Source organism: Ranitomeya imitator, chromosome 5 (assembly GCF_032444005.1).
Source record: "Ranitomeya imitator isolate aRanImi1 chromosome 5, aRanImi1.pri, whole genome shotgun sequence".
Lineage (NCBI taxonomy): Eukaryota > Metazoa > Chordata > Amphibia > Anura > Dendrobatidae > Ranitomeya > Ranitomeya imitator.
Window position 1 is genome coordinate 361,681,518 of NC_091286.1, and position 18,818 is coordinate 361,700,335.

An 18,818-nucleotide genomic window follows, 5' to 3' on the forward strand; every position below is an offset into this window, starting at 1 on the left:
TCAGATATTAACCCCTTCATGACCGGAGGATTTTTCGTTTTTCCGTGTTCGTTTTTCGCTCCCCTCCTTCCCAGAGCCATAACTTTTTTATTTTTCCGTCAATTTGGCCATGTGAGGGCTTATTTTTTGCGGGACGAGTTGTACTTTTGAACGACATAATTGGTTTTAGCATATTGTGTACTAGAAAATGGGAAAAAAATTCCAAGTGCGGTGAAATTGCAAAAAAAGTGCAATCCCACATTGGTTTTTTGTTTGAATTTTTTGCTAGGTTCACTAAATGCTAAAAATGACCTGCCATTATGATTCTCCAGGTCATTACGAGTTCATAGACACCAAACATGACTAGGTTATTTTTTATCTAAGTGGTGAAAAAAAATTCCAAACTTTGCTAAAAAAAAAAAAAAAAAATTGCGCCATTTTCCGATACTCGTAACGTCTCCATTTTTCATCATCTGGGGTCGGTTGAGGGCTTATTTTTTGCATGCTGAGATGACGTTTTTAATGATAGCATTTCGGTGCAGATACGTTCTTTTGATCGCCCGTTATTGCATTTTAATGCAATGTCGCGGCGACCAAAAAAACGTAATTCTGGCGTTTCGAGTTTTTTTCCCGCTACGCTGTCTAGCGTTCAGGTTAATACTTTTTTTTATTTGATAGATTGGGCGATTCTGAGCGCGGCGATACCAAATATGCGTAGATTTGATATTTTTTTTATTGATTTATTTTGATTGGGGCGAAAGGGGGGTGATTTAAACTTTTATGTTTTTTTAATTTTTTTCACATTTTTTTAAACTTTTTTTTTTAACTTTTGCCATGCTTCAATAGCCTCCATGAGAGGCTAGAAGCAGGCACAACCCGATCGGCTCTGCTACATAGCAGCGATCTGCTGATCGCTGCTATGTAGCAGAATTGCACATGTGCTGTGAGCGCCGACCACAGGGTGGCGCTCACAGCGACGGGCAATCAGTAACCATAGAGGTCTCAAGGACCTCTATGGTTACCATTCACAAGCATCGCCGACCCCCGATCATGTGACGGGGGTCGGCGATGACGTCATTTCCGGCCGCCCGGCCGGAAGCGGTAGTTAAATGCCGCTGTCTGCGTTTGACAGCGGCATTTAACTAGTTAATAGGTGCGGGCAGATCGCGATTCTGCCCGCGCCTATTACGGGCACATGTCAGCTGTTCAAAACAGCTGACATGTCCCGGCTTTGGTGCGGGCTCACCGCGGAGCCCTGCATCAAAGCAGGGGAGCCGGCATCGGACGGTATAGTACGTCCGATGGCGGTAAGGGGTTAATAGGTTGGGAAGGACCATGGATATTGTCCCCCTCTGAGAATAATAAGACCAGCTCACAGCTGTTTGCTTTCTCTTGACTGGTTACTAAAAATAGCAGCTGGCTGAAAGAACAAGATATAGTGTGGGAGGAAGAGTGAGAAAGATTTGATGACACAGTTTGTGGAGCAAGGAAGGGACAGGTGTAGACAATATGGAGAGCGGGAGAAATTTGAAAACACTGTATGAGGAGCAAGGGGGAGATGGGTGCAGACACAGTATAGTGAGTGGGTTGATGGATGCGGACACAGTATGGTGAGTGGGTGGGACGGTGTGGACACAATATGATGAATGAGGGGATGGTATGGACACAGCATGAGGGGTTAGGGGGAGTATATGATGGGGATGGTGCAGACACAGTATGGTGACACAGAATGGGAAGGATAGGATTGAATGCAGTGCGCAAATGAGTAATGCATCTGGACCCAGTATGATGAGTGAGGGGATGGTGTGAACACAATATAATGAGTGGGGGGTAGGTGCAGACACAGTATGATCAGTGGGGAGATGGGTGCAGACCTAAAAACGGGAAAGGTTTATTCTGATTTCATGTCAGATATTGAGAAAAACATGCATATGTATCTTTTTATATAGTGCATGTAAACTTCTGGTTTCAGCCGTATGTGAGCAGACATAATGGTTAGAGGGGGCATGTGAGAGAAAACATTTTGAGGCATGAGAGTTACAAGTGTGAGGAGACAGTAAGGAAAAGTATGAGTGGTCACAGAGTGGAGATTGAGTAATGTGGGGGGATGGTAGCATGAGGGGACTGTGTAAGGGCACAGCCAGGAAGGGCCAGTATGCCAAGAAGTGGGAGTGTGATGAGGGGGCACAGTATGGAGACTGGGCCCTATAAGGGGAAAACATTTTGATAGGACAATGTGAAGATGGGGCCCAGTATGGAAAAGAGATGGCTCTGTGGAGGGCATGTATCACAAGAGGGACAGTGTGGGGGTCATCTGTTGTGTATAGAATATAGAGAGAAGAAATTATTAAATTATTTATTCAGGGGCTAAATATATATTTTTTTATTTAGGAGCACTGTAATTACACTGCTATTTTTAAGGGCATCATGTCAGGATGTGCGGCAGAAGACCGGAGAAGATGACAGTCTGCAGAGATAAGATATGGATGTGAAAAGTCATCATGTAGTTTGGACAAGATAAAGAAGAAAAGAAAGAGAACGAGTCCAATCAGAAACAACATCGTCTATCAGGTACCTAGATGTAATTTATTTTTTGTGACACTAATTCTCATGGTTTTATTTTTGTTAGGAGCATTAAAGGGGTTGTCCAAGTTTGTGATGAGTCTGCAGTCATTCTATTTGACTGCAGACTTTTCAATTCTCACAGTGCGCACTGCATGTTGTCAGGATTCTCTGGTGCCAGCAATTTGCATACATGCGGGCACATGCCGACTAGACATGTGTGGCCTCACTCAATGAAAATGAATTGAGCAAGGACAGCCAAGCCTAGTCAGAATGTGGACAGAAGTATACAAATCACATACTTGTGCTGACTAGTGATGAGCGAGTATACTCAGTACTTAAGATTTCCCGAGCACGCTCGGGTGTCCTCCGGGTATTTTTTAGTGCTCAGAGTTTTAGTTTTTATTGCCGCAGCTGAATGATTTACATCTGTTAGCCAGCATAAGTACATGTGGGGGTTGCCTGGTTGCTAGGGAGTCCCCACATGTACTTATGCTGACTAACAATGTAAATCATTCAGCTGCGGCAATAAAAACTAAAACTCCGAGCACTAAAAAATACTCGGAGGACACCCGAGTGTGCTCGAGAAATCTCGAGTAACGAGTATATTTGCTCATCACTAGTGCTGACATGACTGCCTACTCTTGCCACCAGCAAGGGAGAGTCCTAAAAGTGTGTTACAGAACCCCCCAGCACCAAGAATGTTATGCAGTATATACTATGTATAATAGGTTCCATGTGAAATGCATCAGTCCACAGGCTGCGCCCCTGGACAAGATATTCTCTTTCTGACCTCCCACCACCATTGTAATTCCCACAGTAAATATCGGCAGGCTCCGGCCCCCTGCTGCTATTGTAATGTATGTCTGGCCTGCTGTGTTCCTATTGGCCTGCCCTGTGTATCTGTGTTATATATTCTGTGTGCTGTAAATAAAGGTGGTTCTTAGACTGGAAATAAGTGGAGAAGCAGTCAGCTTTTATATGCTCTCACGTAACCAAGGAATTCCAGCCAGCTTCCTTCATTCAGAATCTACATTAAAAGCAGAGTGGACTTCCTGAAACACGGGGTGTTACTGAAAGAGGTACCCCAGCTTGGTAGACCCTGTTACAGTGTGCAATGCATGCGCTGTGAGAAATAAGAAGCCTGCAGTCACCTAGAACTACTGCAGACTTTTGTCTCAAACCTGGAAATGCCCTTTAATTATGAAATGAAGCCCTGTAGCAGGCCAATGCTAACAGCATGTAATACAGTTATGTGGAAAAGTGTTTTCCACCTTCCTGAATTCCTATTCTTTTGCATGCTTGTATTCCAGCCTGTTGCAGTCTATTGGTGGTGTACTGAAACATTTTCCGTTTTTGCATGGTATCCTTACACAAATCCCTGTATAAGGTCAAATGCCTGTATGGAGAAGAGAGAAACCTTGGTTCCTTTGTGATGTCAAGCAATGAGTCTCTTAGCCAATTAGGATAGAGTGAGACTATGACGTCTGCAGCAATATTTGGCGGGAGAGAAGGTGGTCTGCGTATCCTGAATGCTTTCATGATTAGGTTTTTACCCTTCGTTTCAGGGATCATGTAAGATATCATAGAGGAGACGTACTCTCCCAGCTGAGATTTCCCCACCGATTCCGGGATTCCTCGAACTTTCATGTTGTTTTTTCTATTAAAGTTCTCAAAGTCTGTTAATTTATTCTTGAAAGAGGCTATGTCATTCTTTAGATTGACCAGAGGGTCCGATCGCACAGAGTCACCCCTTGCATTATATAAAGACGCCAACTCGTGATGTTTACTTGAAGGGTTGGACTTTTTCGGGGTATTGGGAGATTTGTCAGAGGTCATGTTAAAGTCAGAGAGTGGGACAGCATTCATTTGTGAAAATATGTTTTTAAAGAGTTTTTTAAAGACTTTCTCGGAAGTTGTAATTCCTTTTCGGTCCATAGATATTAGGAGAGCTTTACATAGGTTACCCATGAATCTCGCCGAGGGGTATTCATCAGAGGCTGAGACTCCATCTAATAGGGAGTAGTCAGGGACCTCAGGGCAAGACTGCTCCTGTTCCATGTCGCTGGTATTTGAAGTTTTTGACATATCATCCGAGCCGCTCAGCTCCTCAATATCGCTGGACCCCTTTGAGTACACTTCTGAACCCTCATAATCATAGTCGTCAGAGGAATCATTGTAATCTTGGTCAGAGGAGACCGAAGAGTCCGTATAGTTGTCAGTGTCTACACATTTATCAGCTATTGGTGACATACGCGGATCAAAGAAAGTGTCAGTGCTGGCCTGATTGTCACACTTCCCTCTAGTAAGGGTCTCAAGTTTCTTTGCAAAACGTGAGGTGAGCGTCTCTATAAATGTCTGGGACAACAATGCCCTGTCGTTTTACTAATTAAAGGGGATTTTTTCCCACTCAGTTTAGATTTACTTTTTGAGGGTAGAAAGTCATTGGTGGTGTTGAGCTGAATCCCCAGCTCCAGAAAAAGCATCTCTTCCTTGTTATGACCCAGCAATGGTGATGATAGGGGATTGTCCCTGTGGTAGTGCCCCTGTTGTGGGTTCGAGTCTGCCCCATCCTGAAGGAGTCTAACCCAATCTGGTGGGTTATATTTATTGCCGCTCCTCCCACCCGGGGATAGATTCTTCCCCCCCGTACTGGGGAGATGTGCAGCGCTTAAAATGCTCTCTCTCGGCGCGATGTGCAGGGACTACTTTCTCCCCCCCGTACTGGGGAGATGTGCGGCGTTTACGATGCTCTCCCTCGGCATGGTGTGTAGGGAATAGTTTCTTCCCCCTGTACTGGGGAGATGTACGGCACTTATTATGCTCTCCCTCAGCATGGTGTGCCGTAGGCGAGCCTCGCCGCTGCTCTCTGACTTCACTGTCCCCCACCGCCATTCCCGGCATCTGATATTTCCTGCCCCCTTCATTGCCGGGTATGAACTCCTGTGCGTCATACCTTAGTGTGCTTCAGTGCGGTGAAGAAATCGCTCCGCGGCCGGGCTGCTGTGCTGCTGGGGTGCTGTCCATTAGTTCTCTATTCGTTGCTGTGACTTGCGATGCAGGGGAGATCCCTCGGCGCTCCTTGCCATCTTCCCCGCCTGGCAGCGATGTCTTGATGGGAGCGGGGATGCTTGTTGCTGGCGTCGCTGGACTGCTTGCGATATCCCTCTGCCGCGTCCCTGCAGAGTAGAAGTCCGCGGTCTCTCTGCTTCTCGTTGGCTCTCCCGCAGTCTTCTCCAGGGTTGGGGCGGGGGTGGGGATCCTCCACGCAGTTGTCCGGGTGGTTGTCGGTGTTCTTTGGGGCTGCAGGACCACCGATTTTTGGCCGGCAGCTCCACTGCTCCACTGCTCCGGCTCACGGGACTACTTCTTTCCTCACCAGAGGGAAGCCTGCCGCAGCCATTGTTGTATTTCTCCCGAGGACTTCTGTGCCCTAATGAGGGAGATTTCGTCGGTGTGCGATCATTTTTCTTCTTCCCTCCTGCTCCTGGCATGTTCTTGCAGGTTCAGGAATCAAATAATCCACGTTTGAGTAAGCTAATTAGTAGCAAATAAGGGATTAGCAGGAGCTCCACACTTGCACGTCTGCTCCTGTCCCTTGGCAAACCACGCCCCCCGAAATGACAGCTTTTCAAAGGCGATCAATGCATAAAAATCAGACAGCATTGCATGGTCCAAGTGCTGTACAATTTTTTTGTCGCACCCATAGATTTGCATTGGTGAGTCTCGGACGACATACAATCGTAGCCTGCTGCACTTTTACACGCACGTTGAATATGCCTGAAAAAAAAAACACTGATCTGAGCTGCCCCATAGAGTAATACTATGCTGAGTTCTACGCAAAATTTTCTCACATAGCACTTGGCCATATTCTGCAGTAGTGTGACTCTGGCCTAAGGCCTTAACATTTGTCTGTGCGGTTTGCACACACAAAGAATAATACATTGAAGTAAAGTTTAATACAATAATCCTAAAAACTAAAACATGTACAGTAATAAAAATGCAAATATTAGCTATTACTTGAAATACATATTTTTGTATTCCTTAACAAGACTACGAAATAAACACTATAGAGAAAAAGATACAGTTAGGTCCATATATATTTGGACAGAGACAACATTTTTCTAATTTTGGTTATAGACATTACCACAATGAATTAAAAAAAAAAAACAATTCAGATGCAGTTGAAGTTCAGACTTTCAGCTTTCATTTGAGGGTATCCACATTAAAATTGGATGAAGGGTTTAGGAGTTTCAGCTCCTTAACATGTGCCACCTTGTTTTTAAAGGGACCAAAAGTATTTGGACAATTGACTCCAAGGCTATTTAATGGACAGGTGTGGGCAATCCCTTCGTTATGTCATTCTCAATTAACCAGATAAAAGGCCTGGAGTTGATTTGAGGTGTGGTGCTTGCATTTGGAAGGTTTTGCTGAGAAGTACACATGCGGTCAAAGGAGCTCTCCATGCAGGTGAAACAAGCCATCCTTAAGCTGCGAAAACAGAAAATACCCATCTGAGAAATTGCTACAATATTAGGAGTGGCAAAATTTACAGTTTGGTACATTCTGAGGAAGAAAGCAAACACTGGTGAACTCATCAATGCAAAAAGAGCTGAGCGCCCACGGAAGACAACAGTGGTGGATGATCGCAGAATAATCTCCATGGTGAAGAGAAACCCCTTCACAACAGCCAACCAAGTGAACAACACTGTTATGAAAGGCAATTCAGAATCACAATGGACATGGAGGTCAGAGCACATACAGTGAACTGACAATAACCCAAAATAATAGAACGAGCTCTGAGACGTGGGAACTCTGCAGACCGCAATCCCTAAGCCTATCAAACCACACTAAAGGTAGCCGTGGAGCGCTCCTGACCAGAACCTAGGCGCCTCGTCACAGCCTGAGAAACTAGCTAATCCTGAAGATAGAAAAATAAGCCTACCTTGCCTCAGAGAAATTCCCCAAAGGAAAAGGCAGCCCCCCACATATAATGACTGTGAGTAAGATGAAAACACAAACATAGAGATGAAACAGATTTAGCAAAGTGAGGCCCGACTAGCTGAACAGAACGAGGATAGGGAAGATAACTTTGCGGTCAGCACAAAAACCTATAAAAAACCACGCAGAGGGGACAAAAAGACCCTCCGCACCGACTAACGGTACGGAGGTGGTCCCTCTGCATCTAAGAGCTTCCAGCAGGCGAGAAAAACCAATAAAGCAAGCTGGACAGAAAAATAGCAACAAAATAACATAAGCAAAACTTAGCTTTGCAGAGCAGCAGGCCACAGGAATGATCCAGGGAAAAAACAAGTCCCACACTGAAACATTGACAGGAAGCATAGATCAAAGCATCAGGTGGAGTTAAGTAGAGAAGAAGCTAACGAGCTCACCAGATCACCTGAGGGAGGAAACTCAGAAGCTGCAGTACCACTTTCCTCCACAAACGGAAGATCCCAGAGAGAATCAGCCGAAGTACCACTTGTGACCACAGGAGTGAACTCTGCCACAGAATTCACAACAGTACCCCCACCTTGAGGAGGGGTCACCGAACCCTCACCAGAGCCCCCAGGCCGACCAGGATGAGCCACATGAAAGGCACGAACAAGATCGGGAGCATGGACATCAGAGGCAAAAACCCAGGAATTATCCTCCTGAGCATAACCCTTCCATTTAACCAGATACTGGAGTTTCCGTCTTGAAACACGAGAATCCAAAATCTTCTCCACAATATACTCCAATTCCCCCTCCACCAAAACCGGGGCAGGAGGCTCAACAGATGGAACCATAGGTGCCACGTATCTCCGCAACAATGACCTATGGATTACGTTATGTATGGAAAAAGAATCTGGAAGGGTCAGACGAAAAGACACAGGATTAAGAACCTCAGAAATCCTATACGGACCAATAAAACGAGGTTTAAACTTAGGAGAGGAAACCTTCATAGGAATATGACGAGAAGATAACCAAACCAGATCCCCAACACGAAGTCGGGGACCCACACGGCGTCTGCGATTAGCGAAAAGTTGAGCCTTCTCCTGGGACAAGGTCAAATTGTCCACTACCTGAGTCCAAATCTGCTGCAACCTGTCCACCACAGTATCCACACCAGGACAGTCCAAAGACTCAACCTGTCCAGAAGAGAAACGAGGATGGAACCCAGAATTGCAGAAAAACGGTGAAACCAAGGTAGCCGAGCTGGCCCGATTATTAAGGGCGAACTCAGCCAAAGGCAAAAAGGACACCCAGTCATCCTGATCAGCAGAAACAAAGCACCTCAGATATGTTTCCAAGGTCTGATTGGTTCGCTCGGTCTGGCCATTAGTCTGAGGATGGAAAGCCGAGGAAAAAGACAAGTCAATGCCCATCCTACCACAAAAGGCTCGCCAAAACCTCGAAACAAACTGGGAACCTCTGTCAGAAACAATATTCTCTGGAATGCCATGCAAACGAACCACATGCTGGAAGAACAAAGGCACCAAATCAGAGGAGGAAGGCAATTTAGACAAGGGTACCAGATGGACCATCTTAGAAAAGCGATTACAGACCACCCAAATGACTGACATCTTTTGAGAAACGGGAAGGTCAGAAATAAAATCCATAGAGATATGTGTCCAAGGCCTCTTCGGGACCGGCAAGGGCAAAAGCAACCCACTGGCACGAGAACAGCAGGGCTTAGCCCGAGCACAAATCCCACAGGACTGCACAAAAGCACGCACATCCCGCGACAGAGAGGGCCACCAAAAGGATCTAGCCACTAACTCTCTGGTACCAAAGATTCCAGGATGACCAGCCAACACCGAACAATGAAGTTCAGAGATAACTCTATTCGTCCACCTATCAGGGACAAACAGTTTCTCCGCTGGGCAACGATCAGGTTTATTAGCCTGAAATTTTTGCAGCACCCGCCGCAAATCAGGGGAGATGGCAGACACAATTACTCCTTCCTTGAGGATACCCGCTGGCTCAGATAAACCCGGAGAGTCGGGTACAAAACTCCTAGACAGAGCATCCGCCTTCACATTTTTAGAGCCCGGAAGGTACGAAATCACAAAGTCAAAACGGGCAAAAAACAACGACCAACGAGCTTGTCTAGGATTCAAGCGCTTGGCAGACTCGAGATAAGTCAAGTTCTTATGATCAGTCAATACCACCACGCGATGCTTAGCTCCTTCAAGCCAATGACGCCACTCCTCGAATGCCCACTTCATGGCCAGCAACTCTCGGTTGCCCACATCATAATTACGCTCAGCAGGCGAAAACTTCCTGGAAAAGAAAGCGCATGGTTTCATCACTGAGCAACCAGAACCTCTCTGCGACAAAACAGCCCCTGCTCCAATCTCAGAAGCATCAACCTCGACCTGGAACGGAAGAGAAACATCTGGTTGACACAACACAGGGGCAGAAGAAAAACGACGCTTCAACTCTTGAAAAGCTTCCACAGCAGCAGAAGACCAATTGACCACATCAGCACCCTTCTTGGTCAAATCGGTCAATGGTTTAGCAATACTAGAAAAATTGCAGATGAAGCGACGATAAAAATTAGCAAAGCCCAGGAACTTTTGCAGACTTTTCAGAGATGTCGGCTGAGTCCAATCATGGATGGCTTGGACCTTAACAGGATCTATCTCGATAGTAGAAGGGGAAAAGATGAACCCCAAAAATGAAACCTTCTGCACACCAAAGAGACACTTTGATCCCTTCACAAACAAACAATTAGCACGCAGGACCTGAAAAACCGTTCTGACCTGCTTCACATGAGACTCCCAATCATCCGAGAAGATCAAAATGTCATCCAAGTACACAATCAGGAATTTATCCAGGTACTCTCGGAAGATGTCATGCATAAAGGACTGAAACACTGATGGAGCATTGGCAAGTCCGAACGGCATCACGAGATACTCAAAATGACCCTCGGGCGTATTAAATGCAGTTTTCCATTCATCACCTTGCTTAATTCGCACCAGATTATACGCACCACGAAGATCTATCTTTGTGAACCAACTAGCCCCCTTAATCCGAGCAAACAGATCAGATAACAATGGCAAGGGGTACTGAAATTTAACCGTGATCTTATTAAGAAGGCGGTAATCTATACAAGGTCTCAGCGAACCATCCATCTTGGCTACAAAAAAGAACCCTGCTCCTAATGGCGACGATGACGGGCGAATATGCCCCTTCTCCAGGGATTCCTTCACATAACTGCGCATAGCGGTGTGCTCAGGCACGGACAAATTAAACAATCGACCTTTTGGGAATTTACTACCAGGAATCAAATTGATAGCACAATCACAATCCCTATGCGGAGGTAGGGTATTGGACTTGGGCTCATCAAATACATCCCGGTAATCAGACAAGAACTCTGGGACCTCAGAAGGAGTGGATGACGAAATTGACAGAAATGGAACATCACCATGTACCCCCTGACAACCCCAGCTGGACACCGACATGGATTTCCAATCTAATACTGGATTATGGGCTTGTAGCCATGGCAACCCCAACACGACCACATCATGCAGATTATGCAACACCAGAAAGCAAATAACCTCCTGATGTGCAGGAGCCATGCACATGGTCAGCTGGGTCCAGTATTGAGGCTTATTCTTGGCCAAAGGCGTAGCATCAATTCCTCTCAATGGAATAGGACACTGCAAGGGCTCCAAGAAAAACCCACAACGCTTAGCATATTCCAAGTCCATCAAATTCAGGGCAGCGCCTGAATCCACAAATGCCATGACAGAATATGATGACAAAGAGCAGATCAAGGTAACGGACAGAAGAAATTTTGACTGTACAGTACCAATGGTGGCAGACCTAGCGAACCGCTTAGTGCGCTTAGGACAATCAGAGATAGCATTAGTGGAATCACCACAGTAGAAACACAGACCATTCAGACGTCTATGTTCTTGCCGTTCAACTCTGGTCAAGGTCCTATCACACTGCATATGCTCAGGTTTAAGCTCAGGTAATACCACCAAATGGTGCACAGGTTTACGCTCACGCAAGTGTCAACCGATCTGAATGGCCAAAGACATAGACTCATTCAAACCAGCAGGCATAGGAAATCCCACCATGACATCCTTAAGGGCTTCAGAGAGACCCTTTCTGAATATTGCTGCCAGCGCAGATTCATTCCATTGAGTGAGCACTGACCACTTTCTAAATTTCTGACAATATACCTCTATCTCATCCTGAGCCTGACAAAGAGCCAGCAAATTTTTTACTGCCTGATCCACTGAATTAGGCTCATCGTACAGCAACCCAAGCGAAAGGAAAAACGCATCGATATTACTCAATGCAGGATCTCCTGACGCAAGAGAAAACGCCCAGTCCTGAGGGTCGCCGCGCAAAAAAGAAATGACGATCCTAACCTGTTGAATTGGGTCACCAGAAGAGCGAGGTTTCAAAGCCAGAAATAGTTTACAATTATTTTTGAAACTCAGAAATTTAGTTCTATCTCCAAAAAACAAATCTGGAATAGGAATTCTCGGTTCAAGCAAAGAATTCTGGACCACAAAATCTTGAATATTTTGAACTCTTGCCGTGAGCTGATCCACACATGAAGACAGACCTTTAATGTCCATTGCTACACCTGTGTCCTGAACCACCCAAATGTCTAGGGGAAAAAAAAGACAAAACACAGTGCAAAGAAAAAAAAAATGGTCTCAGAACTTCTTTTTTCCCTCTATTGAGAATCATTAGCACTTTTGGCTTCCTGTACTATTATGAAAGGCAATTCAGAATCACAATGGACATGGAGGTCAGAGCACATACAGTGAACTGACAATAACCCAAAATAATAGAACGAGCTCTGAGACGTGGGAACTCTGCAGACCGCAATCCCTAAGCCTATCAAACCACACTAAAGGTAGCCGTGGAGCGCTCCTGACCAGAACCTAGGCGCCTCGTCACAGCCTGAGAAACTAGCTAATCCTGAAGATAGAAAAATAAGCCTACCTTGCCTCAGAGAAATTCCCCAAAGGAAAAGGCAGCCCCCCACATATAATGACTGTGAGTAAGATGAAAACACAAACATAGAGATGAAACAGATTTAGCAAAGTGAGGCCCGACTAGCTGAACAGAACGAGGATAGGGAAGATAACTTTGCGGTCAGCACAAAACCCTATAAAAAACCACGCAGAGGGGACAAAAAGACCCTCCGCACCGACTAACGGTACGGAGGTGGTCCCTCTGCATCTCAGAGCTTCCAGCAGGCGAGAAAAACCAATAAAGCAAGCTGGACAGAAAAATAGCAACAAAATAACATAAGCAAAACTTAGCTTTGCAGAGCAGCAGGCCACAGGAATGATCCAGGGAAAAAACAAGTCCCACACTGAAACATTGACAGGAAGCATAGATCAAAGCATCAGGTGGAGTTAAGTAGAGAAGAAGCTAACGAGCTCACCAGATCACCTGAGGGAGGAAACTCAGAAGCTGCAGTACCACTTTCCTCCAGAAACGGAAGATCCCAGAGAGAATCAGCCGAAGTACCACTTGTGACCACAGGAGTGAACTCTGCCACAGAATTCACAACACAACACTCTCCAGGAGGTAGGCGTATCAATATCCAAATCTATCATAAAGAGAAGACTGCATGAAAGTAAATACAGAGGGTTCACTGCACGGTGCAAGCCACTCATAAGCATCAAGAATAAAAAGGCTAGACTGGACTTTGCTAAAAAATATCTTAAAAAGCCAGCACAGTTCTGGAAGAACATTCTTTGAACAGATGAAACTAAGATCAACCTCTACCAGAATGATGGAAAGAGAAAAGTATGGCGAAGGTGTGGTACAGCTCATGATCCAAAGCATACCACATCATCTGTAAAACACGGCGGAGGCAGTGTGATGGCTTGGGCATGCATGGCTGCCAGTGGCACTGGGTCACTAGTGTTTATTGATGATGTGACACAGGACAGAAGTAGCCGAATGAATTCTGAGGTATTCAGAGACATGCTGTGTGCTCAGATCCAGCAAAATGCAGCAAAACTGATTGGTCGTCGTTTCATACTACGGATGAACAATGACTCAAAATATAAAGCCAAAGCACTCAAGGAGTTTATTAAAGCAAAGAAGTGGGATATTCTTGAATGGCCAAGTCAGTCACCTGATCTCAACCCAATTGAGCATGCATTTCACTTGTTAAAGAGTAAACTTCAGACAGAAAGGCCCTCAAACAAACATCAACTGAAAACCACCGCAGTGAAGGCCTGGCAGAGCATCAAAAAGGAGGAAACACAGCATCTGGTGATGTCCATGAGTTCAAGACTTCAGGCAGTCATTGCCAACAAAGGGTTTTCAACTTAGTACTAAAAATGAACATTTTATTTAAAATTATTGAATCTGTCCAATTTCTTTTGGTCCCTTTAAAAACAGGGTGACACATATTAACCCCTTCATGACCGGGGGATTTTTCGTTTTTCCGTGTTCGTTTTTCGCTCCCCTCCTTCCCAGAGCCATAACTTTTTTATTTTTCCGTCAATTTGGCCATGTGAGGGCTTATTTTTTGCGGGACGAGTTGTACTTTTGAACGACATCATTGGTTTTAGCATGTCGTGTACTAGAAAACGGGAAAAAAATTCCAAGTGCGGTGAAATTGCAAAAAAAGTGCAATCCCACATTGGTTTTTTGTTTGGATTTTTTGCTAGGTTCACTAAATGCTAAAAATGACCTGCCATTATGATTCTCCAGGTCATTACGAGTTCATAGACACCAAACATGACTAGGTTATTTTTTATCTAAGTGGTGAAAAAAAATTCCAAACTTTGCTAAAAAAAAAAAAAAAAAAAAATTGCGCCATTTTCCGATACTCGTAGCGTCTCCATTTTTCATCATCTGGGGTCGGTTGAGGACTTATTTTTTGCGTGCCGAGATGACGTTTTTAATTATAGCATTTCGGTGCAGATACGTTCTTTTGATCGCCCGTTATTGCATTTTGATGCAATGTCGCGGCGACCAAAAAAACGTAATTCTGGCGTTTCGAGTTTTTTTCCCGCTACGCTGTTTAGCGATCAGGTTAATACTTTTTTTATTTGATAGATCGGGCGATTCTGAGAGCGGCGATACCAAATATGCGTAGATTTGATATTTTTTTTATTGATTTATTTTGATTGGGGCGAAAGGGGGGTGATTTAAACTTTTATGTTTTTTTTATTTTTTTCACATTTTTTTAAACTTTTTTTTTTTAACTTTTGCCATGCTTCAATAGCCTCCATGAGAGGCTAGAAGCAGGCACAACCCGATCGGCTCTGCTACATAGCAGCGATCTGCTGATCGCTGCTATGTAGCAGAATTGCACGTGTGCTGTGAGCGCCGACCACAGGGTGGCGCTCACAGCGACGGGCAATCAGTAACCATAGAGGTCTCAAGGACCTCTATGGTTACCATTCACAAGCATCGCCGACCCCCGATCATGTGACGGGGGTCGGCGATGACGTCATTTCCGGCCGCCCGGCCGGAAGCGGTAGTTAAATGCCGCTGTCTGCGATTGACAGCGGCATTTAACTAGTTAATAGGTGCGGGCAGATCGCGATTCTGCCCGCGCCTATTACGGGCACATGTCAGCTGTTCAAAACAGCTGACATGTCCCGGCTTTGATGCGGGCTCACCGCGGAGCCCTGCATCAAAGCAGGGGAGCCGGCATCGGACGGTATAGTACGTCCGATGCCGGTAAGGGGTTAAGGAGCTGAAACACCTAAACCCTTCATCCAATTTTAATGTGGATACCCTCAAATGAAAGCTGAAAGTCTGAATTTCAACTGCATCTGAATTGTTTTGTTTAAAATTCATTGTGGTAATGTCTATATCCAAAATTAGAAAAATGTTGTCTCTGTCCAAATATATATGGACCTAACTGTACAAAATGTATATACATTGGCAGAGCAAAACTAGCTTTCATAGAGGACCTGCCTCCACTATGTTTCTATTATTCCTCCGGTTTTTCTCCTAGAAATTTAGGAATAAATTAGCAACTGCATGTGGACATAGCCTTTGTCAAAGATGCCTAAACAATCAGTTGTCAATTTATTTACAATTTTCTAGGAAGAATAACAGCGCATCAAAACAATATGGTTTTCTAAAACCATTCTTAAGAATTGTTATATCGTGGAGCATGCAATTAATTTACTCAAACAAAAGTGTCAGGTCTTTAAGGTTTTAAAGGATTTTAACTTGAAATAACTGAAAAATATGAAAATACTGTATTAATATTTAGAAAAAAATACATATTTTTTGTTTGTTCCAACTAAAGATATTAACTCACCAGAGAAGGACATTGATTACAGGTACACATCTTCTAATGTACATGTTTTATTGAGTAGTTGCAGTTTACATAAAGCCATGAAGATAAATCTTATTATAGGGGCCATTTCAATTATTGTGATGGGCTTTTTGTGCTCTTATAACATGCAAGATATGACATATAACATTACATAAATAATCAATCCCATTTTATTCCATTTATTTTCACTTGTGATTAATTCAATAGCTGAAAAAAATGATGACCTGTTCATTCCTGAAGTATAAATGAGTGGTCACCTCAATTCCATATAGAAATCAATGATTCATTATTTTCATTGAAACATGTTTAACCTTCCTCCAAGCACAATATCTCCTTCCATTCAAGATTGATTTTACTTACCGTACCCCACCATAATGCATCTGCATATGTTTGAAATTGTGTGTTAGCTTCTTTCTCCACCAGATACACAAGGAACGATGAAAAGATGAGCACTAAAAATCCTATATACCAAGCTGTGATGAGTTCCTGCGTGAGAAATGCAATGTGTTAGAATAATATGAAGGCTAACAACAAGTTATCATAGTTTGTTAATAGATTGTCATCTTTTAGAGAGTCTGGAATAGGTGAAAAATTAAACCCTTTTAATTTTATTAAATATAATATGACCTTATAAAATGTGTCCACAATCTGTAAGCTGCTCTTATATTTGGGTTAGGGCTACACAGCAACCTGGGCCATAAGACATGACACATGGGCAAAGTTCATTGTATGGTATGCGACCAATGTCCTAGGTGCGTGTGCAGCATTTGCTACATGGGACCTATGGTTCAAGTGTGGGTGGCGTGTGCGCCATAAGTTTTATGTGTGGTTGTTCTATGATGTATTAATCCTATGTGTGAGTGGTGCGGCATGTATTCCACTTAGGCCATGTTCATACATTCAGTATTTGGTCGGTATTTTACCTCAGTATTTGTAAGACAAAACCAAGAGTGGGTGATAAATACAGACGTGGTGATGTGTTTCTATTATACTTTTCCTCTGATTGTCCCACTCCTGGTTTTAGCTTACAAATACTGAGGTAAAATACTGACCTAATACTGAATGCGTGAACATGGCCTTACTATTAGCGTACATGCGTCATCTGTCCTGCGTCATTAGTGTGTCATGTGTGTAATGTTTAGAATGTGTGTGACGACTTCTGTGCAGCTTGTATGTAGTAATCTGAACCTTTACTTGATTCCTTTCAATTCACCATCAATATTCTTTAAGATGCGAAAATTCCCAAATTTAAAGTTCACATGAATGCAAAGTTTAATAATGATAATAATTAAAATAATAATGTGGTCTATGTCTATTGTATGTTTCTCATGAAATATTCAAAATCTAATTATTTATATTACCGAAGATTAATCTTAAGTGGGAGGTTTGTGATGCAGATAAGGAAGCAGAACGAGGAAGGCTGTGTGCCTTTGGTGAGTTTTTGATATTGCGTATTTTTGCTGCATCAATAACGCTGCGACTTAGGCCGTGTTCACAAATTCAGTATTTGGTCAGTATTAAAACTGGCTGGGTGTTTAGAAGACAGCAGTGGGCCCAGTCTCAGACCTCCTCAGTGGCTGCGGTCAGCCATATATGTCCCCTCCGTCGGCTACTACTGGGGAGACGCATTATTAAATTAAATTAATGGATGGATAACATCGAATCCACATTGTTTTTCCCTTGCACTCAAAAAACAGACAAGTTTTAATAATTGTACGGGATACAGTTTTCATCCATTTTCGGTCCGTGCGTCATCTATTTTTCTCGTGTGAAGAAATTACCTGATTGAGGTTTTCCAATTTTCTTCTAACATCAGTTAAAAATGGACAGAACTTGGATGCAGTATGTTTTTTTCAAGGACCAGCTAAACTAAAATATGTTCTACAGGACAAACCCCCCCAAACATATAGAATACATACTTAGATCTTAAACGTGTGAATAGGGCCTAACTAACACACGGATAAGTCATATTTCCTACAGTATTAGCTTCTATTTTTCGCAGTTCTCTTTTCTGTCAAACCATCTATGAGAGCTATATTTCCTGACTTGGAAAAGGGGTTGTTTAAATACAATAACCCCTATAATTCACCAGAAATACTGTATATGTTCAGTAGAATAAGTACAAACAGTAACATCAATTCTCATCTTATTTCTAGATTTATGGGAAATGAGCATATAATAGTGATTACCTTGCTGTGTGCATAAACAACAGAACCTAGTAGCTTCCAAGTTCCCCCTCTCCGATCCATCCGCACCATACGTAGGATCTGTAGAAATCGAAGACTTCGAAGTGCTGATGTAGCAAAAATATTTCCCTGAGATCCAGCAGACACAACTGCCACAGAAGCAATAAGAACGATAATATCTAGAAAATAATTAATTCAACATAATACGGGTTAGTTTGCTTATATACACGGTACATAGGAATCTAAAGTATGAATACTGGCAACCTCCAACAAGATGGTCCTGGTGCGGCAGGGCTTTCATAACAGAGCAGAAACACTAGAAGACTATTATTTAGGGTTGGGTTTGTTTCTCAACACTATGAATGCATTATGTGGCCTTTGGGAACCAGTCGCCAAAAGCATCTACTCTTAGGGTTGGCGGAATGCTCCGAGTATATACAATACAGACCAAAAGTTTGGACACACCTTCTCATTTAAAGATTTTTCTGTATTTTCATGACTATGAAAATTGTACATTCACACTGAAGGCATCAAAACTATGAATTACCACATGTGGAATTATATACTTAACAAAAAAGTGTGAAACAACTGAAAATATGTCTTATATTCTAGGTTCTTCAAAGTAGCCACCTTTTGCTTTGATGACTGCTTTGCACACTCTTGGTATTCTCTTGATGAGCTTCAAGAGGTAGTCACCGGGAATGGTTTTCACTTCACAGGTGTGCCCTGTCAGGTTTAATAAGTGGGATTTCTTGCCTTATAAATGGGGTTGGGATCATCAGTTGTGTTGTGCAGAAGTCTGGTGGATACAC

At 43.5% G+C, this 18,818-nt stretch overlaps 1 protein-coding gene across 1 annotated transcript in view; it reads right to left on the bottom strand.

Moving 5' to 3' along the window:
• Window positions 1–18,818, bottom strand: part of KCNQ5 (potassium voltage-gated channel subfamily Q member 5) — a 952,749-nt gene that overhangs the window by 211,342 nt on the left and 722,589 nt on the right. The window contains exons 4-5 of the mRNA XM_069726569.1: window positions 18,010–18,185; window positions 16,181–16,306 (exon numbers count right to left, since the gene is read on the bottom strand). Coding sequence (XP_069582670.1) covers window positions 16,181–16,306; window positions 18,010–18,185 — 302 coding nt within the window. The remainder of the gene's footprint in view (window positions 1–16,180; window positions 16,307–18,009; window positions 18,186–18,818) is intronic.